We start from the raw sequence: 24,060 nt of genomic DNA on the forward strand, positions 1-24,060 counted from the left end.
GTTATTTATAGCACAATACCATCTCTGTTAATGGGATAAAAAGGTGAAATAATATAATAGAAATACTTTATTGATCCCAAGCTGGGAAATTGCAGATCATTTTCAGTATGTATTTGTAGAATATGTCATTTATTATCAGAGGCCTGAGGTGCTGGAAAAGCTTGAAATGGACCTTAAAAGTGCTTAAATTTTTACCTTGGAAAAGGTGTCGAACCCTAAAAAAAATAATTCACAGCGGTTCTACTTGTTTGTATTAGCAACAGCAACAGCATGTATTTAACTGTATTAGTGTTGTACTATTGAACATTGGTGTGTGTGCATATATCGCTCAACTGGCTGATGTAAACAGTCATATTAAAATTGGAGTCATTGTAGCTTTGAATGGACACTAATAATACTTATTAGTTATTGATTATAGCCCCTATCACTTTTGATTTAGCGAATTGAATGAAGAGCGCTTAGTGAACGTAACTGCAACGTCATCACGTCGACCCACTTCAACTCTTTCCGGTTCGAGTAGCAGCCATCTTGTTTCCTCTTGCTAGCAAAATAAAATAAATAATACGCTGAGCGCCGGACTTCACTTCGTACTCGTAAAACAAAGTGAGTAAGAAATGAAATTACGTTTATGTGTTGAACGTTAAGAAAGCCGCCCGTTGTTGGGTGAAACTGTGAGCAATTACGTGGCCTATTTTTCATTTGCTGTTCTTGACCAATAGACGATTGTTTTGGAAGATGAACACAGGCGCCATTTCCCTCCCCGCTCTCTGAGGCGCTTATTGGTGGCCCGCTGAAGGGATCACGGGCGGTCAGGAAACTGGTGTTCTTGTGTCCGCCATGTTGGCTCTTGTCTGAATGAATGTCAGACGGTGTTGGCCATTTCTACCGGACCCCGAATGGCGTCTGTTGCAAAACCAACTTAGCCCTTAAAAACCTTGATTGGTGGAATCTAGTCCGAGGTTTGATTGGTCTGAAGGACAGATCCAAACGTTGTCTTTATTGGTTAGACTGCTTCTTCCTAGCTTTGGAAAAGCTCCGCAAACTTTGAGTTGATGGCAGGACTCGTTGTCCAACGGTGATAAAATAACACTGCGGATGGCCACTTGTGCTTTAACAGTCATTCGTGTGCATCTCCAACAAGCTAACACTAGCTTTCTAGTTCATTCAAGCGACTGTAGTCTTATAATTTCATACTAGCTCCTGACTGCTACCCTGCTCGCCGCTTTGTTCGTCCTGTCTGAATGTGTGCTGTAGCGACATAAAGTGCAACATCGTATTAAAGGGTAACGCGTTACTACTACCACTGTAAATGCAGTGTGCGTTTCATCGCTATCTATATGTTAATATTAAGTGTGTCTTTGTTACCTCACTCAAGTCATTGAATGCAACACTCCAGGTCTTGATAAAAACTTAATGCACATCTATCATGATTTAAATAAGGAAAGAAGAGCTTTACAATATCAAAACAGAAAAAAGCACCCTACATGAAGCTGTATACATATAAAGATGAATAGATAAATGGATCATTTAAATTTGAGATGCCATAATAAGAAAAGCACACAATACAGAAACGCAATGAATACTCAAATATCTACAGTAAATATAAAATATATATAAAAGGTATATCAATTTTAAAAAGTGTATAAGGCAGCAATGTGTTATAGGGAAATACTGCACGGAGGGATTAATTACACCATCATGGTAGGTTGATATAGAAAACAAAACCATCTCTTTGTTATATCCCCAGTGTGTATAACAATTTGTAAGGTGCTTCACCACTCCCTATCCATTATTAGCAGTGAATACATACTGTGAACAGTTTAGTCTTGTAGCCTTCCTACAGTTTAGTTTGCTTTATTCATCTAGAAGATGTATATTCATGTTATGTCCTTACTTCACTGCTCTCTCACAATCTGTGTAACCTATATGTAAGTCAGCTGGCTAACCATTCATGCGGGTATGCATGTGTTTCTACATGTTTGTGGGTGAAAGCATAGCTTGGCCCTAGCTACCCTGAGGGTGCTGTGTTTATAAAAACCCTTAATCTGATTGGTGCATGTTTATCTCTAAACAGCTTCAATGAGAGCAAACAAGTCCCTGCTACGGGCAGCACAGGTCATGGGAAGGTCTCATTTATATGGTGACCTTGCCAGGTGTCGTTACTGAGGCATTTTGGGTAGCCGGAATACAATTACAGAGAATTGCTGGAGAGATGAATCTTTGTGCAGCTCTGCTCTAATCATTAACTGGATGGCTGTAGTACCTGCTCTAGTCCCCATGCTCCTCACAAAAATAGAAAAGGGAACATTTAGCTCTGTTTCTCTTGAGTCTCTATCTTGTTATCTCGCCCTCTCTCCACTTGTTCTACCCCTCCCATACTGTAACAACTCTCCTCTCTGTCCTTCTCCATCCTTCCGGTTCCCCTCCCCCTCAAGGTTTTTCATTGATGGGACAGGTTTGCTCTCTTTCCCTATCTCTTAAGCTTGTGCAGCATAAAGCTTCAGATCATACCACCATTCTTTGAAAAAGTCATCAGTTTAAGGCTAAATATGACCAAAATAACATTGCCACACACCTTCAATTTCTGTCACTTCTTGACACTATTCTCTAAGCTATAAGTGTCTTTATGAGTTTGCATATTAGATGTGGCATTACTGATGCCATTGACAGTGCAGTAAACACAATGAGTTGTGCACACGAGCAGCGGTGTCATGCTTTGGTGCTCTTAAGTAAAGATTGCTCTCTAGAAAGTATACACATTAAACCAGTAATGAGTTAACAAGAAGGGCATTATATGACATTGCTGGCATGGTTTTTTGATGACGTTTTAATTGTGGAAGTTGCTGTGAGCGTAGTATTTTGGGGCCAAGACAACAATGTCTTTGTTTACAGACTTTCGCCCATATCTCTTAAGTCTTGTTTATCCACAAATAGGACGAGAATCAATTGCACCCCCCTCCCTTCCCTCACTGCTCATCAGTCAGCTGGTTCTTCCTCTTCTTCTTGTTCCTCGACAATGATCTGTTTATAGTAATCCGTTGGATTGACACACCACAATAAGGGTTTAATTTGATTAATATTGTGGTTGCAGTAAGTTGCATAACATGAGTCATGAAAATTGGTTGAATAGAGTCTAATTCAACTAATTTATATTCTAAACGAATAATGACTTTTTCCTCTGCTAGCCTAATGTTAACAGTACAATGAATCACATAACAAGTAGGCTGGTTAGAGGCTAGATGTTTGCGGTGTGTGACTGTGAGCAAGGATGAATGAGAAAGCAAGGACAAACGTGTGTGTGTGTGTGTGTGTGTGTGTGAGTGCATGTATACCTGTGCACACGTATGAGACGGCGAGTCTGCCTAGTATGCGTTTGTACTTCAAATCATGTGGATGCAACATGCGGCATCTATTCTGGCACTTGTTTTAGCCAGTGAGGGCCAGCATAGCTGCTTGCATCACTGTGCTGTCAGCCTGTAGTGGTAGAGAGGAGGCGGGACGGTGGGAGACATTTAGTTTGACATTGTAAATAAGCAGAGAGCAGTTGTCAGAGAACAGCCCGTGGAACCTTTCTCATCCGTCCAGCAGCAGGAGAGGCAGGGACCGCCGGAAGACAAACAATGCCGAGGCAAGCCACCACTAGCACACCCTCACACACTCCCCGAAGAGCTTTCCACAACTTTATTTGCTCTTTTTCACCTATTCGCTTCTCTACTCCCTTCCTCTTTTCTTTTCCCTGACCCCTATCCTGCAGCTCAAGGTAACTTAGAGCAGGAAGTTGGCTGTCAGTAAAAGGGGGTTGGACAGAGGAAAGGGGAGGAACGGGGGATGTGTCAGAGCTGATAAGTGCGTGCAGCGTCCAATGGCATAGGAGGACCTTGTCTTCTCATTGGTTGCCTAAGTCAGAGTGAGGAGGGAGTTGTGTGTGAGGCGGGGTTTGAGTATCATGTAGCATGCTAGATTGATTACTCTTGAATGTTAAAGGGGAAGGAGGCTAGAGATTTTTGTCTGTGTGTCGGGAGTGCCGCTGTACTGTTTGCCTGCTGTTGCGCTCTTGCCTGCTGCTGTGCTGGCTTTCTAGTCCCTCTCGCCCTCTTTCTTGTGCCCGGCCAGGGGTCAGCTCAAAGACAAACGCACAGGTCACTGGCTAGAGAGGGGCAGAGAGGTGAGAGAGTAGAAAAGAAAGAGAAAGAGAGAAGGTCAGTGAGTTGAGGGGGGACTTGGTCAGAAGAGGAACAGAATAGACGGAGCTGTATGTTTAGGCAGGACGAGGACGTTGGGGGGCTGCTGAAGGAGACGGGGCAATGTGTAAAGGGAGAGTGGAAGAGAGAAGGGGGGAGGGGTAGAAGAAGGGGGGCTTGCTCTTCTCTGTATGTCCAGGCTGAGAGTCCTTGTTAAAGCCATCCAGTGGAGCCAGAGTGCTTTTGTCTGTTGATACGATCAGGGGACTGTAGGAAGTGAAGGAGCCACGAGTGAGTTTTTCTGTCAACCTCTGTGCCTCTTCTTCCTGATGCCGCTGCTGCTCTCAAGGAGACTCGAACGCGGCTATCTGTTTCCCTCTATTCTACTCTGCTTCAGCAGGGAAGACTGTTTACCATGAAGGGCACAGGGGTAAGTCTGACCGCTAAAAACACACACATAGAGACCTGGCAAGTTAGTTAGGCTGTGAGTTTCTGAATTAATTGTTCACCTCTGTTCACTTTCTGATGTTTCTGTCTCCATCATGCTCTGCAGTGATGAGACTGTCCTTTACAGCCATCCTCAATCCCCCTCCCTTCCCTGTCCTGTAGTACTCTCCTTGGAAGACTGGAGTTGCGTGTTTCGTGTGTGTGTTTCTCATCCATGTCCTTCAGTTGTCACCTCAGTACGGCATTGATGCTTTTTACAGAACAGAATGTGTTTAAAAAAAAAAAGACAAACATTGATTGTTGTTTGTATTGCATGTTTATTGTATTTCTTTAATTTCTCCAAGTAACTGTCACTTGTTGTGTTTTGACTTTGGGCCACCATCACATTGACATATACCCAATGTCCTTCTATCGACTGCATGTAAGTCTCTCCTCCGAGCTCTGACTCTGTGCTCAGATGTTCGTCACAGTCTCAGTGGTGTTGATATTTGGGCCGGGGTCGCAGTGCCTCACGGTGCTGGCCCCCCCCCCCCCCCCCCCACGTCCTTGTTTACACGTTAGCGCCAGACAGTGACGCAGAGCTGATAGGCAAAGAGGGCATCCATGTTGAAAGGAGATTTGTTGTATATGGAAGACTGAATATCTCTTGGTGTTGTTGTTGCTGTTGGTGTCAAGGGTCCCAAGGGGTGGAGGTGCAGCTGGTTGCAGTGACCTCAGGACCCCCCAGGCTCCCCTCCCTGACAGTACCCGACGCCCAGATGGGCCAGACTGTCAGCCTGTCAGCTTCAGGGACAGAGGAGGCTAATAGTTTGATCTGATCTCTTCTGATGTTATCTTTGGAGGGCTCCTCTTCTCTGACTTGCCTCTGACTGTCTTTCTCGCACATCCCTTGCTCCCTAATTGAAAGTTTCCATTGGTGCCTTTGACAAAACAAAGTCCCGATGGGGAAAGAGAGAGAGAGAGAGAGAGAGAGAGAGAGAGGGAGATCGAAAGAGGGAACCTAAAAATAACTCTTAAGTTGAAGCTCTTGCTGCCAAATCCCAGGGTTGGTTGCTGTCGGCATGAAATTTGAATATCATTGTACCCTGTACTGTACCATATGCACACCAGTTGAAGGAAAAAGTAAACGAAACACGCAAACCACTTAGACATAGCTAGGCCTCGCAGCTTATCACTAAGGTGACCACTACTGCCTTGCATTCACTCTTTTGCCCTTGCACCCCCCTCCTGTGTTTTAACATGTGTACACTGTCACTAAAGGCAGTGTGGGCAGCCAGGGGGAGTCAGCTATGTGCCAGCATGTAATATGCAGGTAGCTTTAGCCCTGCCTACTTTGACGCCAGAGACTGGGCCTAGCATTGGATGAAGGTCACAGGAATGTGAGGTTGGCTCCTGCAGTCTCTCTGTCAGCAACGAGAAGGAAACATGTAGAGGGAGATGAGAGGAAGTGAACAAAGCTGATATGTACAGTATGTGATGTTTTTATTAAGCTTCTTAGAAAGTACACAGCCGGAACCACCGGGGTCACTTAAGTGCTGCAGTGAAAGTTGAAAAACCTGTCCTTTTCTATCCCCCACACCCCCCACTCTCCCTCCCCTTCTCTCTTTCATCTCTTTCTCTCCCTCCTCCCTCTCTGGTTTCTCTCTCTCCTCTGTTGAATGACCTTGGGAGATCAGTGACTAGCACTTCCTGGAGTTGGCTCGAAGCAGAACCAAGGGCAAAGTTTACAGGGCTGTTTGGTTGGCTTGTCAGTCCAGTCAGGCCAAAGGGATGTTGCACTGCAGGTCACAGCGAGCACGTCTGTCATTATAACCCTGTGTCTGTTCTTTTTTAATCACAAAACATTTGCACCAACATCTGTGAAAATGCTGTGCGTGTCCCAGTAGTTAATCTGTAATTCCAGGCTGGAAACTTCTTGTTTTTTTGTTTTGCCCGAGTAGATCATTTACCCTGTATGCTGTATCCGTGCCAGTTTCTTTCTGTGTGGTATTTGTGATTGAGTAAATCAAGGTGAACACTGTAATAGTTCAAGATTTGTAAATACACCCCATTTGATTTATGGCGGTCATTTAAAATGAATGTTTGTCAGTGTGACATATGTTTCCCAGGCTTTGTTTATGCCATCTATTCAGGTATAGTACATCTGAATAAAACTGACATACTGAAATTTAAACATTAGGTAGATTCTCAGTGGTCTAATATCCTGGTTGATGGTAATGTATGTTGTGTTGCATTTGTCTTTCTGGTTAGGAGTCCAGTTAAAACCTAGCAGACTTCAACCTTTAGTGACCTTCCCGCAGAACTGCCCATTCTGCATTATAGACAGTTTCACATAGCAGCATGTGGGCATTGACCTCTTGCTAGACATGTCAGTGTAGGAAAGCTCATACCATAGCTGGTACTAAATTATACAAAAAAACCTCTTTCGGTTGATTTAATCACTTATAGAGAGACATTATAGTAACAGTTAATATGGTCACCTTTGCTCTTTGTATAGCCTGATGTTTTAACTGTTAGTAACAATGTGTACGGTTGCTTAAAGGTCATAGTATGGGGGGGAAATAATCATCTTTAAGTCCCCTCTCTTTGTCGTCCCCTCCTATTATTTGTCAACATAGTTAATCTTCATTTGTCTATGTATAAACATAATTAAATTGAAAAGGTGTTGTTAATATTAATTTAGTTTTAAAACTATCTTTGATTACCTGACTATAATCTAAAACAAAAAACTTTCTCACAGCCTTTCACTGATTAATTTAATCATCAAATCAAGCAGACATATCAACCAAATGGGTACATTTGTTATTTCACTGAGCTGTGCGATTAAAGTTCCTCTGTGACCGAGGTTCAAATTCCCACTCATTGCACATTATAACACTTGCCATAGTATTTACATATTCATTTGGTACAGTATATGACCCTTTTATTTCTGTGTGGGTCAGGTCCTCTCAGTCGGTGCACATGCTTCAATGTGAAGTGTCAGCTCGGCTTCAGGGAAAGATCTAAGATAAGATGAGTTCTTCTTCGGCACAATGACAATGTGATACAGAATCACCTCAGGGAAAAGTTCACTCTTCTGCCTCAAATAGGCCTCCGCTTTGTCCTAAACTGCCATGCCTCGTTACCTATCTACACTCAGCAAAATCAAGCCAATTTACGCAAACTGTCAGGTCATTAAGGGGGCAATTAAATGCAGAACCAAATGCCATTTATTGCATTCACTTAGATGTACTGTGTCTTTTACAACAATGCTATGTTTGATGCCTGAATTTAACACTGAGAACGTTGTCCTTCCCTTGCTATTTTACTAATCTAAAAGATGAAATACGTGTAAGGCTTAATAAACCTATTCTTTGGTTTTCTTCACTGCTGTAAGGTGCATTTGGGAAGGAATTGAAGTTTCATGTAAAGTAAGGTGATGTCAGAGTTTGAGCGAGGCGCTGATGCTGCTGTGAGTGGCCAATTGATGTGACGTGCCATTTAGTGAGAGAGGGAGGGAGGGAGGAATGAGAGATGGTAGGATGCAGGACTGAGCTGGCAGAACAACATTAGCGCTGATTCAGCTGCTGCAAGTGGAGCAGCATTGACTTTCTCAGAGAAGTTGGAGGAAGGAGATCAGGTAAAAGTAAGTAAGACAGAGCAAGAGAGAAACGCACTGCCTAGAGTGACAGAGAGAGATGGGAAGTACTGGAGAAGAGACAGGAAGAGAGATGTAGAGCCACAGAAGGAGGAAGAGCAAGTTGCTGCGTTGGACAAAGCACAGACATCGCATTTGTCCTCAAAGACACACAAGCATACACAGCAGCAGAGCTGGTGGGAAACCAAACACCGGTATCTCCCTGTCTCAATGACCTGATGAAGGACAACAGAGCCGCAGGGAAGAGGAGAGGAGAAACGCACAGTGCAAAACATCACAATGTACCCTAATATAGCATACAGTAGCAGCTTAGAACAACACAGCAGAGATGAGCTTGTCAGGTTCATTACAACAGAATGATGCAGGGTATTATCCAGAATAACAAGCTCCCATCAATCAAAGTGCAATACGATGTTCACCTCATCTGTAGACAATATTTAGAGTGACTTACAATGCTTACCGTATATATTAAGGGCTAAACTGAACTAACAAGCTTTAGCAAATTCTTTAGTACAGATTTCCATTTAAGGAGTACTTCAAATTATAGATTAGAGATTTGAAATACAGAAATAAATCATACTTATCACTGCAGATAAAATAAGCTATCTTGACAACGGCTTAGTTGTCTTCGTCAACCTCTAGACCTTTTACAACTTTTACAACGTTGACATTTATTAGCTTTTGCAGAGTTTCCAAATTAATTTTCTTTGTGTGGTGGATTGCCCCAGTCAGTGTTTTTGTTTAAAAGACTAGACCCGAGACCATAGAAGGTGTTGCAGAAGTCAGCAGAAGACATAACTGCACTTGTGTGTCAGACATCAGCAGGCTCCCACGCAAACTTTCCATTGATGCAAAGCCTTGGGAAATAGGGTAATATTGGCGTACTGTAGGTAGAGCGCATTAGCTTAGCCGGAGGAGCAACGTTCAAGGCATGTTGATACTAATCGCTCTCTTCTTACTCATATTTGTTCTTTTTTTACTCCTCTCGCGCTGCAGCCTCTCGTCACACTTGCTTTCTCTTCCTTCTCACATATGTTGACTTCCCCTCTGCCCCCTGCCTTCTGCTGCTGTGGTTAGTGCATGGTTGTGTATTTAAATTGAAGGTCACAGGGTCAGAGAGAGGGGGTTGGGGTGTATGTTTAATTTAATAACAGCTCTCGCTCTCTCTCTCTCTCTCTCTCTCTCTCTCTCTCTCTCTCTCTCTCTCTCTCTCTCTCTCACTCTCTCTGTTTATAACAAAAGAGAGAAGTTCCTTAAGAGAATTGTCTTATGTGTAAAAGAGCAGAAGGTGCTGGGGCTGATTTGTTTGTTTTGCTTTTTAATTTTTTTAAAAATTATTTGCTATTTTAAATCCTCTATCCTCATCTGGGCCACAATGTTACCATGTTCTTACCATGGCCATTAGCCTGATGGTTGTGTGCAATTCTGTTAAGTGAATTCCCTGATTATTGTTTCTTATCAGGCTACCAGTTTGAGAGAACCACGCGAGCTGGCAGACAGTACACACACAGATACAAAAGGTTGTCTTGTTCAAACTTATCACAAGATAAAGTGCTGATACGGGTGGTAAAATGCTGTTAAGCTGGACAAACAAATGGCTCTCATTGTTCTTATTTTGTTCACCATATTTGCATGGGCATGGTGCCGCAAAGTACATATAGGTCCTGATCGGCAGAGGTCATTTTGACCATCAGGCAGAGGAGAAAAACTACAACTCCCATCAGTCATTCCTGCCCAGTGGAATGCTGGGATTGTTCTAGTGACTGCAGGATTTCAATCAACCTTGAAATGCAACTGGACACTGGAGCGTCAGACAGAGAAGGGGAGACATTGTCAAGGTCAATCACTAGCCCGGCATGCCATAGCTACAAGCTGCCTGATTGATTTATATAAAGCCACCCTCCCGCTGCCATTCTGTCTCATTGATTTAGCCTACTCTCTGCTGAAAAAACTGAATGATAGAACAGGATGCAGCAGTGCTTCTTCTATATTATTCAGTAACTCCCACGACTGCCAGAGAAGCAGTCTTTCCTGTCAAAAATCAATCACATATTTTAGATTTATGATTTACCTATGTGAAATATTTACAACTGCACTTAAATGGGATTAATAAAGGAGCTGACATGGACCCAGAGTCGAAACAATCCCCTACAACACCGCTGTTACAGGGGAGACACTAGATGGAGTGCTTGAAAGGTCTTTTGTTTTGTATTGGTCAGTCAGCTTGACCAGAGCTGGAGCCATTCATGCTTGTTGGCCCAGAGTGAGAAAAGAAAGAGAAGATAAAAAGGAGGCCCCCTCCTTCTCCTAACATACTCTCTTTTTTTTGTTCTGTCATGTCCCTCTCTTTCTCTCTGCTCTTTCTGTCTTGTTTGACCCACATAGCTAGTTTGCACAGCAGTCTGACTGCGGCCCTGTTTGTCTCTTACCTCCCCCTGTTAAAGCCTTTGGCACTTTGTCTCAGCGCTGGATTAATGCTGAACTGGACAAGGCACCACCCCTCCCTCAGCAACACACACAAACACACCCCGTCCCTCTTGAGTAGCTCCACACACTCATCTCTTGTTCTGTCCCCCCTTTTTTTCTTTTTCTTCTCTCTTCTGGTGAATCTTTTCACTGAGGAGGGGAGAAAAAGGAGAAAGTGAAAGAGTGCAATCCAGACACTCCAAGCTCTGCATGCTCAGACAGGCAGGCCAATATTCCCCCAGAAGATTCCTGGCATGCCATAGTAACCTGCTGGATCCTCTTTCAAATGACCAGGCCCCTTGTAGAAGCACTGGCTTTTATGTCTACATGTGTAACAGTTGGTTTATTTCCCTTTGCAGCTCTGTGTCAGTTTATTATCATGTGTGTTTTCATAATGTGAATCCATCAGAAATCTGGAATGCAGTTGTTGACATTTTTTTTTCTGTGACACAAACTTGTGCATCTCTTAAATGTGTGTCCTCACTGTACGGGGGTCACCAGCAGTGCTTGACTTGTACATGACATATTTGCGAGCTGCAGCCATGTGCCTAAGGTGAGCCATTCATAATCTGGGAGTGTGCAGCCAGTCTGGTGGTGGGTTCTTGGGCATGTTAACATCCCACAAGGACAAGAATAGAAGCCTGTCTGGGCTCTATTTTAGATTTCACAGTATTATAATTATAGGCCACGATAGGATATGTGGTTCTGACACACGGGAAGAGCTCTGGGTAGAACAGGCTTGGCTTGGTCGGACACTGTATTCTGTGTCCCAGTGTCTTATATCCTTAGCGAGTGACCTGTCTTGAGTGATCATATCGCGTCGTTGTTTTTGTGTTTGCTAATAATGACCCTTTTGCCCCCCCCCCCCGATGCAGCAGAGCAGAGGATGTCCGCAGATGCGTTTGGAGCTGGGGGCAGCGATGCCCAGCAAACCCTGCAGTCCTTCTGGCCTCGTGTCATGGAAGAGATCAGGAACCTGACTGTGGTATGCCGTCCCCTGAAACAGACATGCATCCACATACCATGCAAAGAAAATTCAATAGTTTTATATGGTTTCAAACATACAAACATGCAAATACTGAAGAGCAGCTTTCTTGTGCTCTATTGTGTATCTCTAACTGACCACACATCCCTTATTTCCAGAAGGATTTCCGCGTGCAGGAGTTGCCTCTAGCTCGAATCAAAAAAATCATGAAGCTGGATGAGGATGTGAAGGTAAGGGGACAGTCTAACCAACTGACCATTTCCAGAAAATAATTGTAGTGTATGTTGTAAAAGAAACCACATAGCTCCGGTATTATTCCTTTCATAAAACCGAGAAATTAAATTCACTACAAATTGGACCAAAACCATAAGAGCATATGACACTTTTGAGAAATCTTAGTATTTTCTTTGATCATGATATCTCCATGTTATGGTTAAAATTAGTTAATTGCAAACATTTTGTTATTTTAATGCCTTAAAACTTGACGGATAATGTTTTCTAATTTGACGCCTGTATTCTGTCAAAGTTATTGGTTTGTGGCCTGCGTTGCTGGGCACCACTAAGGGCCTGTAAATGGCCTGTTGGACTTTTTTCATAATGGAAAAATATTATCAGCTCTTGCACATTCAGCATTGTCTGTTGATAAGAAGTCCATTATTAATATCAAATGGGCTTACATCAAAACATTAACAGTGTGCATACAGCATCATAATGTGGAATAACAAAACTGATTGTGCAAGTGGCTTGTGAAGCACTGGCATTGTGTCCTAAAGAAGCTGCTAAAGCAATGTAGCTGCGTTCAGTTTTTAATCCTGCTTGACATTGCAGATAAGTGGTAAAGAGATCAGTAGATCACTAACATATCTGAAGGCAGAACCTTTCTTACAGCCCTGACACAGCAGCTTTCACTGCTTATTTACATCTACAGTAAGTGGTGTGGTATTATTATAGACCATCTTGTACATTTAAGCTTCACATTTGTGTCCATACACTTAACCAATTACCATGTGGCGTGGTCTGAGAGTTCAGTTCCACTCAATATGAAGAAATGGAGCTCAGCAGTTTGCCACTAGAGGCCTGCAGACCAGTGATTTTACAAATGAAGAGGCGTTATTAGGGACAGAGGTTTGAAGTTAGCCCATTGCGGTGATGAAAAGAATAGAAATATTCAAGTGTTTTGTGAATAATCATGGCATTCTCCTGCTAAACAATATAGTTCTGTTTGAGTGCTGTTTTATTATTATTATGTTGTCCTTTGAAACAAACAACAGCATTTATTTAGTTTTTTTGCTTCTGTGAATGTGATGCAGCCATTTGTCCCCCACATCCTCAGTGATTGACCTTATAGCTGATAAATGAATGATGTTAGATGTCTGTGGGTGTATTTAAGGAAAGGTGTAACTCCCATTTTCCCTGTACAGATGATCAGTGCCGAGGCTCCGGTCCTATTCGCCAAAGCAGCTCAGATCTTCATCACAGAGCTCACGCTCAGAGCATGGATCCACACCGAGGACAACAAGAGACGCACGCTACAGGTCAGATACACTCATAGAGATGTATGAACTCTGTTGTTGTCACCCTTTTTTCACCCCTTTATGTCCCCCCGTGTCCACGTTTTACCTTGTTTTAAACGTACTGACCTGTCAATTTTGTCTTCCTACTCTCTTCCTACCCTATTTGTTGGATTGTCAAATTCATCTATTGTAATATTGACATTACCTCTTCCTTCCTTTCTTCCTTCCATCCTTCCTTCCGTACATTTCTACCACCTTTTTCTTCTCCCACACCCTTGCATCATTTGGGTGTCTTTTTGCTTTGATGCTCTCTTTTCACTGAGTGCCTGTGTCTGTGAGACCCCATACCAGCATCCCCTTGAGGACTATCCCTCTGTTTAGTTCTGTCTCCCTCCATTGACTGAAAGCAAAGCCAGGCTGGTACCGTTGACCCACTTTTCCCTCCGGTGCCATTTTGCCCGCTCCGCTGTCCCAAACTTGAATAAGATGGACTCTGGAATGATGTGAATGGAAGCGGAGAAATGTGAGAGCGCTGATGGGTTACAGTTGGGAAAGCCAGGCAAGAGTCTCACCTGGATGTCAAGAGGGGAAGACTGTGGAGCAGAACATAAAAGCCCTTAAGTCCACTTTATCCATTCACATACCTCTGAGAGATTAGCAGCCTGTAGATGTGTGTGTGTGTGTGTATGCGTATGCCAGCGCAGGTAGAAAAAGAAATTGGGGAAAAAAAGACAGTGTAATCGCTCTGATCATAGTTAGTCTTCGAGGAGTCTTAAATTGAAGACCTACTTTGGAAGTGAGTTCACTTTGCTGTTGTCTTGGCTTATCTTTGTCTCAGAGTCTTTTTTTAGCACAAAACTCTCAGGTGTAAGAACTCCACATTGCATGCTTTCAATAGAATCTCCATTTACTGTGTAGGTAAGGTGTTGTGTAACATATTAATTACATGTTGAACCTAATAAAATGTGTAAAAAAAACCCAGCATCCTCCATTTCCACATGTTTGCACATACATGCACACATGAAGAGCTTGAGTCCTATTGTGAAGAGGGCACGCCAAATTGAGGTCACCATAGCAACGCTCACCAATAGAACAAGTGTAGATGTGACCTGGTGTTACCAGATATTAATCAAGCTCCTATAAATAGCCTCTAGTGCAGGGAGGGTCACAATGGGGGGTCCTGACAGCCAATATCCTGTGGAAAATTCCACAGAGACAGCACACTGCTGTGGATATAGGAAGGCGTAAAGCAAAGCCTGTGCTCATTAGGGCAGGAAAGCGTCATTCCTGTTCATTTCCACCCATTACACGTAACCATGTTTATGATTGTGATGTGAGGGTTACTGTTTTTTTTTTTTATGAACACATTTTCCTTTACTGACTGTTGTTGAACTTTCATAAGGCATATTGAAACTAAAGATATATTGTTGTTTAATTAGCCAATAATGATCTCAATTGGTTGTTTTGTCTATAGAAATAAATTAAGGTGACTCATTGAAGTTTAAAGTTATTTAATGCATGCACCATCATAGAAGACCTCAGACTTGAGAAGGTGTAACAGGAAAAGGACATTTTTTTACTCAAATATTAATGTTGTCTTCCTTTTTTTTTTTTTTTTTTTACATTTTTTCTCTCTTCCATCCCCTTTATGATGTGTATTTGGTTATACACAGTTAAAATATATAAATCTGGCAGGATGACTTGTAACTCATAACTTGAAATGTAAATACCTAAAATAAAGTAATAAAATATTTTTTTAAAAGGATTATTTAGTAGTCTATTCACCTCTCAACTAGTCCTCTCTTTGTTTGAACTCAGATATCAAAGCTCATACGTGTTACAGTACTACTGGGAACTTAATTTCAATTCCACAGTAGCCTCTTGTGTGGCTATTTTGAGAGAGTTGACCTTAGGCCTTGAGGCATGTTTATATATAGGTCGCTGCATATATTGAATCAGCATAATTAAACTCTGACCTCATCACTTGACCCTCTGTGTCGGCTATGTTTACAGAGGAACGACATTGCCATGGCAATAACGAAGTTTGACCAGTTTGACTTCCTGATTGACATTGTGCCCCGAGACGACCTGAAGCCACCGAAACGACAGGTAGGAAATCACACACTGCACAGTGACAGGGCAAATAGCAGAAATTAGTTTTTCTGGAAAATAATGTGTGTTTACATTAAAGTTAGCACAGAAGAAAACATGGCCTTCATCTAAGATGCCTCTCCGTTGTTGGCAACCTGGAGGTGCTGTAAACATCCTTGACTGGAAGCTGGGGTTTGGACAGCGAGGGCTTTCAGTCGGATGTTTGCAGCATCTTATTGCCTCTGACAGCCAACCTCAGCGATGACACTAGTTCGTACAATTAGAAGAGCACAACTTTATCAAGCATTCGAGGACATCCTCTTACACATAATAGCATATTGCAGTGGCGCTCTGCTCAGGCAATAGATTGATGTACTGGATACAAATGTAGGATACCAGATGGAGGAGTGAGATATTTAAATGCGTTGTCAAGTAGACTGTCTCCAGGCATGTAAACATCCTACACTCTCAGCTGTGTTGTCATGGAGCTGGGAGAAGGGTGTTTACGCTTCTGGTGATGGAGAAATCCCATCAAGATGAAGCCCTGCTCATTAGTCAGTTATGAAGCAGGTCAGTGTTTACTGATAATTGAATTTCTGATCATTGTTAGACCCCAGTGCAAGCCCCCATGCTAGCGAGCACGTCACCTGCTGAACTATGCTGAGTAAACTAAATGCCAACAAACTCTGACGCTGCATTATTGTGGCCAGAGAGAGCGTTTACACATGTATATCTATAACTGTCACATTAATTGTTTTAGTATAGAAAGAAAAAAAGAATGTCTTTTTTCATCCCGCAAGGGGAAATTCATTTTTTTCACTGTTATTATATTATTCATGTTACACACAGGCCCAAAATACACACACACTTAAACAGGACCTATATACATGCAATTAATGGAGAGATGGATGGACCTATGGACTGAGCCTATTGTTCTGGCTGATGCCTCCTAGGCCTGCACCCGATGGTATTGACCAGTTGCAATGGCTCTAATGTCCAGATTATATTTCTTTTCCCCAGCTACTTCCCATCAGTTATTTATCAGATCTGCCCTCTACCGTTACACCTAAAATAATTCATGGAGATGTAATGGACTGATAGGCCTTCTCCGATGTGTGTGTTTGTGCGTGCGTGTCTTCTACAGGAGGAGATGCGTCAGTCAGTAGCTCCAGCAGAGCCGGTGCAGTACTACTTTACTTTGGCCCAGCAGCCTGGCGCTGTACAGGTGCAGGGCGCACAACAGGGCCAGCAACCCGGCGCACAAACAGCCACGACCATCCAGCCTGGACAGATCATCATCGCTCAGTCACAGCAAGGACAGGTATTGAAGAGCCTATAACCAATAACATTTTCCACAAAGCGCACACACACACACACACACACACACACACACACACACACACACACACACACACACACACACACACACACACACACACACACACACACACACACACACACACACACACACACACACACACACACACACACACACACACAACTTACTTGGGGTCTTTACAACTGGTTTTATTGATATTAGCTCATATTCAGTAGCTGACCACTCTCCCACCTGCAGGAAACACTGAACCTCAGAACATACCCAGGGCACATAACTGCACATGCATGCCCTCTGAAACCCTGCAGAGAATTTGGTCTGAAAAGAATTTGCACTTCCCTTGGAATCTTCCCTTGGAGAATCGGAGCAGCAGGGGCGGTATTGCAGTCGCTTTACCGCACCGTTGTGACGAAAAGAGAGTTGAGCCAGAAGGCAAAGCTCTCGATCTACCTGTCAATCTTCGTTCCTACCCTCACCTATGGTCATGAAAGCTGGGTCATGACCGAAAGAACGAGGTTGTCGGAGGAAGCGGGCGAAATGGGTTTTCTCAGGAGGGTGGCTGGAGTCTCCCTTAGAGATAGGGTGAGAAGTTCAGCCATCCGTGAGGAACTCGGAGTAGAGCCGCTCCTCCTCTACGTTGAAAGGAGCCAGTTGAGGTGGTTCGGGCATCTGGTAAGGATGCCCCCTGAGCGCCTCCTTAGGGAGGTGTTCCAGGCTTGTCCAGCGGGGAGGAGGCCTCGGGGAAGACCCAGGACTAGGTGGTGAGATAATATCTCCACACTGGCCTGGGAGCGCCCCGGGATCCCCCAGTTAGAGCTGGTTAATGTGGCCCGGGAAAGGGAAGTTTGGGGTCCCTTGTTAGAGCTGCTGCCCCCGCGACCCGACCCCGGATAAGTGGTTGAAGATGAGAGAGACTTCCCTTGGATATGAGATGTTTATAAACATAAAACACCCAAGCAGTTTACCATTCATTTACATAATAATAATCTACCAATTGGTATTCAAATGTTTAATATCCGAGTGTAGGAACCCTGATTAAATCATGAATACAATTTCTTATACAGTTGGATAAAAAAGTTATATATATATGTATCCATCCATCTTCAACGGGGTCGCGGGGGGGCTGGAGCCGATCCCAGCTGACATCGGGCGTGAGGTTGGACGCCAGTCCAACACAGGGCACATAGAGACAAACAGAGACAGACAACCATTCACACCCACATTCACCTTGTATGTAACAACTGTCTCAAGCCCTGTAGTTGTATGTCTTCCCATCAAAATCCACCCACTTAGAGACCTTCAGCCTCTCTTGTCTCTCCTTTTGCTTAATGAGTAAAGCGCACAGCTAAAATGAGAAAGTCATTTAATTATTTAAAAAAAGCAGGTTTTTATGTTTCTCATCATTGCTGGTGCTTTTTATTTTGGTTACTGAGAATCAATAACTGTTTCTCAATTAATCCAACCCCCCCCCCCCCACACACACACACACACATACACACACACACACACACACACACACACACACACACACACATACATACATACATACATACATAAACACACACACACACACACACACACACACACACACACACACACACACACACAGATGCGCATAGAGTGTTGAGGAGCGTGTGTGACCCCCTGGATCACATTTTTTCCTTCTATTCTGTCGGGTCATCAGATGCCGCAAGGTGCCACCATGCAGCAGTTGCAGCAAGTGCAGGTGCAGTCACAGGGCACACCCATCACACCCATCACACCCATTTTCACCAGTCAGTATTAACAAATGTTTATTCAGGGACACCTTTCAATTCTTTCTAATGATCTCACTCCCAACTACTTGTGCTGCTGAGCACCTTCTCTTTCCAGCTTGGTCTCTGCATGTCATGTACTGAAGTCGTGCTGCTGTGGTGCTTCATGCTGCTTCAGCAGACTGCCTTTAGCTGAGCTGTCATACTCGTTTAGAGCTGTCCCGATTCACTAGCACTGCTACTGCTGCAGTTCCCGCTGAGAGCAGGGAGGTCACAGTTTGACACTCACCTTACACAGACTCCACTGTAGGCTTTTACAAGGTAGCACTATAAAAGATGGGCCTTTTAAAGGAGTAGATGAAAGTTTTCAAGATTAAATGACCGCTTTGAAGCTTCATCTCGATCCTTTTTTCATTGCAACCTGCTTGTTCTAATTTATTTCCCCCAATGTTGCGTTGAATGTAAGGAATAGCTCTTTAAGTGGTATTTAAGCCATATTATAAGTGTTTTTTGATGTAGAACAGCTGGTTAGCTTGCCACTACCACATGCCATGTTTGGTACTAGAGATTAGGTCTATGAAGTAAGATGTTAGCAGGACTTTAGAATGAAGAATGAAAAGAAGACAAAGAAAAGATGATGGGCAGAGATCTCAATTCATACCCTTTTTTATCATCTGTGTGCAGAGCTTTCATTGTCACTAGTTGTCACTGTTGTACCAATTCTCATTTCTCAGGTCAGCAACTCTCTCCTAAGTGCTTTGAAACCACAGTTTCTGTTTCTGACATTTCACCTCAGCTTCTTTATCATTCATAAACATGCCATCAAATATAATTTGCTGCTTTTATTTCATCATTTGCTACTCTAGCATTTAAGCTTACTACGCACACACTTCACATGCTTACATTCACGTGTTAAGTTGTTGCAGTCGCTGCTTTCTCACTGTGTGTCTTTCTCTCATTTTCTCATTCTATTCTGTCGGCCCATCAGATGCTGCAAGGTGCCACCATGCAGCAGTTACAGCAAGTGCAGGTGCAATCACAGGGCACACCCATCACGGTAAACACATTCAAATGTGCATTTACATGTTCACTAACCACACACACACACACACACACACACACACACACACACACACACACACACACACACACACACACAGGCCACTGCTTGTTGCCAGGCCACACATAGGTGGTGGCTCCATCCTGCTCAGGTGACTGATGCCTGTAGGGGTGACAGCAGCATGAGATCTGGTGGCCTCTCCTAGATAGTGTGACAGACAGAAGACAAAGACAGGTCTCAAAACCTGCGTTGTTGCCACATCTTTTATGCTTGCCCTACGATCTTTAACAGACCTTTGAAGTTTAAGAATACAATAGTTTCATTGTTAACATCTAATTCCAGGAAAGTTAGGCATTTTCGGGTTCTTTGCATTGTGTCAACTACATGCCTTAACCAGTTGTTGTTCAACAGCTAATATGTTACTTCTGTCTCCTTCTGTCTGTCTCTCTGTCTGCTTTTCTCTCCACTTTCTCTCCATTAGAGTGCACCTGTGGCCATGCAGGTGGGTGAGGGCCAACAGGTACAGATTGTCCAAGCTGCCCAGGGTCAAGCTCAGACAGCTCAAGCCCAAGGACAGACCATGCAGGTCATGCAGCAGATCATCACCAACACAGGAGAGATCCAGCAAATCCCGGTTAGAAATAAGATGGGGATGGGAGGAATTAATGATGGTGCAAATAAGCTACAACAGTGGATGAAAAGGCTAAAGAAGTCTGTGCTTGCTGCATGTTGGACATGGTGACATTGTAGTTCTGCACATAAATTGTGTTTTAGAGGATTATCCATCCTTCACTGTTTGATGGGAATCATCAACCATAAGTTTTACAAAGTTAACAATTCACCAGAAGGAAAGTAGATGATTGTTGTTGCTGTTGTCCAGAGCAGGAAAATGGCTGTGACCTCTGTGTTTAAATGACCTTTGCACCAAACTAAACTCTGTCTCCCCCTTGTGTTGGTTGAGTGTAGATGCAAATAAACACGGGCCAGCTACAATACATTCGTCTAGCCCAGCCTGTGTCTGGAGCACAAGTGGTCCAAGGACAGATTCAGACTCTCGCCAACACCCAGCAGGTAATCATAATAGCACCAAAAATAGCATTTTTTTTAAACAAATGATCTAAAATCTGAGCATTAACATTCTTTCTTTAATTTAACTTGTTTTATTTTCAGATTACACAGGCAGATGTACAGCAAGGACAGCAGCAATTCAACCAGTTTACTGATGGACAGGTAAAAAATGCAGTTATTATAGCTAATGTGTCAAAGCTGTAACAATGACCGTGACATTTTCAGCTAAATATTGAACGCTGCATCTTTTATGTGTTTATTCTGTAAGCATTTTAACAAGCGCACACAGCTAGCTGTGAAACAGCTGACGTGTGCACCTTGAAGAAAAATAAAATAAAATAAATGTCTTGCGAGACTGTACTCACCAAGAAAAGCCACCAATAACAGTTAGCTACATCAGACAGAAAACACAAAATATGTTCCAAGTCAGAATTCGATTTAGACCGAAATCTTTTATAAAACAGGGTTCCTATGCAGTATGGAAAAGTATGGAATTTAATTTGAGTTATTTCCATGTCTGGATAAGTATGGGAAATTGTTTGTGTTGTTTCTAGACTGTTATCTCACTTTCTAAAAATAAAATATATTAATATATACAAATCAAAACAAGCTTCACTAACGCAACATAAGCGACCTGTAGAAACTAATCAAGCTGGCTGTAGAATGGTGTTGGGTTACCATGGTTACCGCACAACTGCGATTCTCATTTATTGAATCTTTCCACGTGTCGTCTACATTTTGTTTTTGATTTATTTTCATTATCATTATTTAAATATGTAATAAAATATTATGTTTAAAAGCCAAAGAAACAAAGATTTATGTTTAATTTTGCAGTTCCTGGTTAATTTTACATCCCTACTGTTACTGTCTGTAGAGGCTGCAGGTTCAGTTATTCATTTAACTCTTTTAGCATTTAGCTCGAACAAAATACTGTGCATGTCTCAGTTTGGAGTTCATTCACTTATATGAGCTACACTACGTAGGTAAAAATGTCTAACATACATAGTCAGAGTTTAACATATGTGTTCAAAGGATTTTAAAACCATTGATTTACATAATAAACATCTAACAACTGGTATTCAGATGTTTAAGATTGACTGAAAAATCCTCAGAGAAGTCTGGAAATTTGAGTCTGGAAAAGTCTGGATTTTTGAAATGGAAAATGTGTAGGAACCCTGATAAAATGATGAATACAATTTCTAATACAGTTGGATTTATATATATATATGTATATATGTGTATGTACTGTATATATGTATAAAATGGAATCATCACATTCTCAAACTCTTCTTTAAAAAGATGCTATTAAGAATAACCACTATATTTCTGAAAAGATATACCACGCTATGGCCATGTGGTCAAATTTAAATAATTCATTTAAACCAACAATGTTGTTTTTCATTTAAATAATTTAGCAAATAACACCTTGTATGTAACAACTCTGTCTCAAGCCCTGTAGTTGTATGTCTTCCCTTCAAAATCCACCCACTCAGAGACCTTCAGCCTCTCTTGTCTCTCTCTCTGTTTCACAGCAATTGTATCAGATTCAGCAGGTGACGATGCCAGCAGGACAGGAGCTCACCCAACCAATGTTCATTCAGTCCACCAACCAGACAGTTGACGCACAGGTCACGCAGGTCAGCACTGACTGAGCTCAACCAGGAACCTTTTCTCCACACACAACATGCATACCAGCCCATGTGATGCCGACAGATGTCACCAACTTCGACAAAGGACGCTTGAGAAACTTTTTTTAAGCACTTCTCATGTAGACGAGGAATCTGGAATCTTGTAACACTTTTTTTTGTATTGCAATTAGTACACTGGATAAAAACAAATGGACACTGATTGACTCAAAATGACATGTTAAGTTGCATCCATGCTGAGACACTGTTGACTTCTTGTACTTCTGTCACCCACATCTGTAGAAGAAATATGCATCCACTGCCACAGTCCCTGACACCAGTCTCTCCACAGACCAACTCTGCTCTTTCTCTCATCTCATGTCCAAACCTCAAACATTCTTCAAACATAAAATAGTGTGTGCTTTATTCCTGGCGCCTTCCTTTCTGCTCTCCGGTTGGAAAACGAACTGTGTGCGTCTCTGTCTACATGACTTGCTCCTGGCATATATGTGTGGCTGAAGGTAGCCAGTGGGATTCTTCACCTCCTGCTTTTCCTTCTGGGACAAACATGAATCATACTCTTTATTGTTTTCCATGTAGTTGGATAAAACAAAGCCATATACCTCAGATATCACTTTTTACAGCAAGTCAATCTACAGGATCTCGAGATTATAAGGTTCAGTGATAATTTCATGTAGTTTCTCCTTTGTGTCGTTTTTCCATGTTGACGGTGAAGCGCTAAGACTTTGTTTTAAGGGCTTCACACTGTATAGTTTAACTGTGTATGTGAGGGTGTGTGCGTGCCCACGCCACAGTCATCTTTACTCTTCCATGTTGTTTTTTCATTCACTCTTATAAACCCATCTGTAGAGCAGGTAATCTCATCTCTGCCTCTATGCAGTTTCATTATCTACGCGAGTTGTTTTGGAGTCTTGTGCCCCGCTTTAGGTCTCATGTACAAACCCATGACTCTAGAGCAAAAAAAAAAAACAACACCCTTTTTATAGAACCCCACCCCCACCCCAATACAAGTTTTTTTCTTTTGGTTTTGAGAGGATGTTGGCCTCATTTACCCCCCCCCCCCCCATATTTTTGTACAGTAATGATTATTATCCATGTTCTTATTATTGTTGTTTTTGCATGTAGTTCAAACTGCCAGCATGACATGCAATAGATAGGTACAATTTTATTTTTGATGTTCCTTTTTGTAAGCATTTTCTTTTGTTTGTGAGAAAAAAATAAAAAATCATAACTTTGTCTAAGAGTTGTGTTTTTAATAGTATTTTTGTTAGCACTAATCTTTGTTTTCATTGTTTTATTTTAGGTGAATTAAGCACTTCACAAGTGTTTGGCCTGTAGACAGGAGAGAAATGCAACAGCACACCCAAGAGATAAGACCAACCCTGTCAGCATCCTTCTTTATATCCAGGTAGACGCAACCCACCACCAGAGCCAGAAATAGCACTGATTTGTCCATCTAATAGGTTGAAGTTGAAGCAATTAGGGAAAACGTATCTTAAAATGTTCAAGACTCATTTTAATTATGAAAACAAGAACATACTGTATTTATGGTGTTAATTGAGTTAGTGTGACGATTGTGTTGTTCTCTCAAATGGCCATAGGAGGGCAGCACCGATCTAACAAACTGTAAATGCCACTGATATCCTGTATTAGGGCACCTGATTTATCACAAAACACACAAGTCTACAATTTTTCACCAGGAAGAAGAAGAAGTACAGAAACTGGCAAGAATTCACAATATGTGCCCACACTGCACCCGAGCAAGACTCTATGAGGCCACTAATCTTATTTCTCCAACCCTCCTGAGTGCTAGAAAAGCTTCATGTGCTACAAAGGGCAAGCGGTTTACAATGGAGTCACGAGTTATTTGGCAGG

At 42.4% G+C, this 24,060-nt stretch overlaps 1 protein-coding gene across 7 annotated transcripts; it reads left to right on the top strand.

Moving 5' to 3' along the window:
- Positions 1 to 520: 520 nt before the first annotated feature.
- nfyc (nuclear transcription factor Y, gamma) lies at positions 521 to 23,428 on the top strand. 7 transcript variants are annotated; one of them, XM_083925444.1, is made up of 12 exons: positions 521 to 603; positions 11,607 to 11,716; positions 11,875 to 11,946; positions 13,138 to 13,251; positions 15,244 to 15,339; positions 16,466 to 16,642; positions 18,342 to 18,383; positions 19,400 to 19,468; positions 19,953 to 20,105; positions 20,438 to 20,542; positions 20,642 to 20,701; positions 22,072 to 23,428. In XM_083925444.1, exons 2-12 carry the CDS (start codon positions 11,618 to 11,620, stop codon positions 22,189 to 22,191), a joined length of 1,107 nt encoding a protein of 368 aa, XP_083781570.1. In that variant the 5' UTR covers positions 521 to 603; positions 11,607 to 11,617; the 3' UTR covers positions 22,192 to 23,428. The 7 variants fall into 7 exon arrangements, with proteins under 7 accessions (XP_083781570.1, XP_083781575.1, XP_083781576.1 ...); XM_083925449.1 differs by having other exon boundaries at positions 11,878 to 11,946; XM_083925448.1 differs by having other exon boundaries at positions 560 to 603; positions 11,610 to 11,716.
- The last annotated feature ends 632 nt before the right edge of the window (positions 23,429 to 24,060 follow it).

Source organism: Echiichthys vipera, assembly GCF_963691815.1.
Source record: "Echiichthys vipera genome assembly, chromosome: 13".
Classification (NCBI taxonomy): Eukaryota; Metazoa; Chordata; class Actinopteri; order Perciformes; family Trachinidae; genus Echiichthys; species Echiichthys vipera.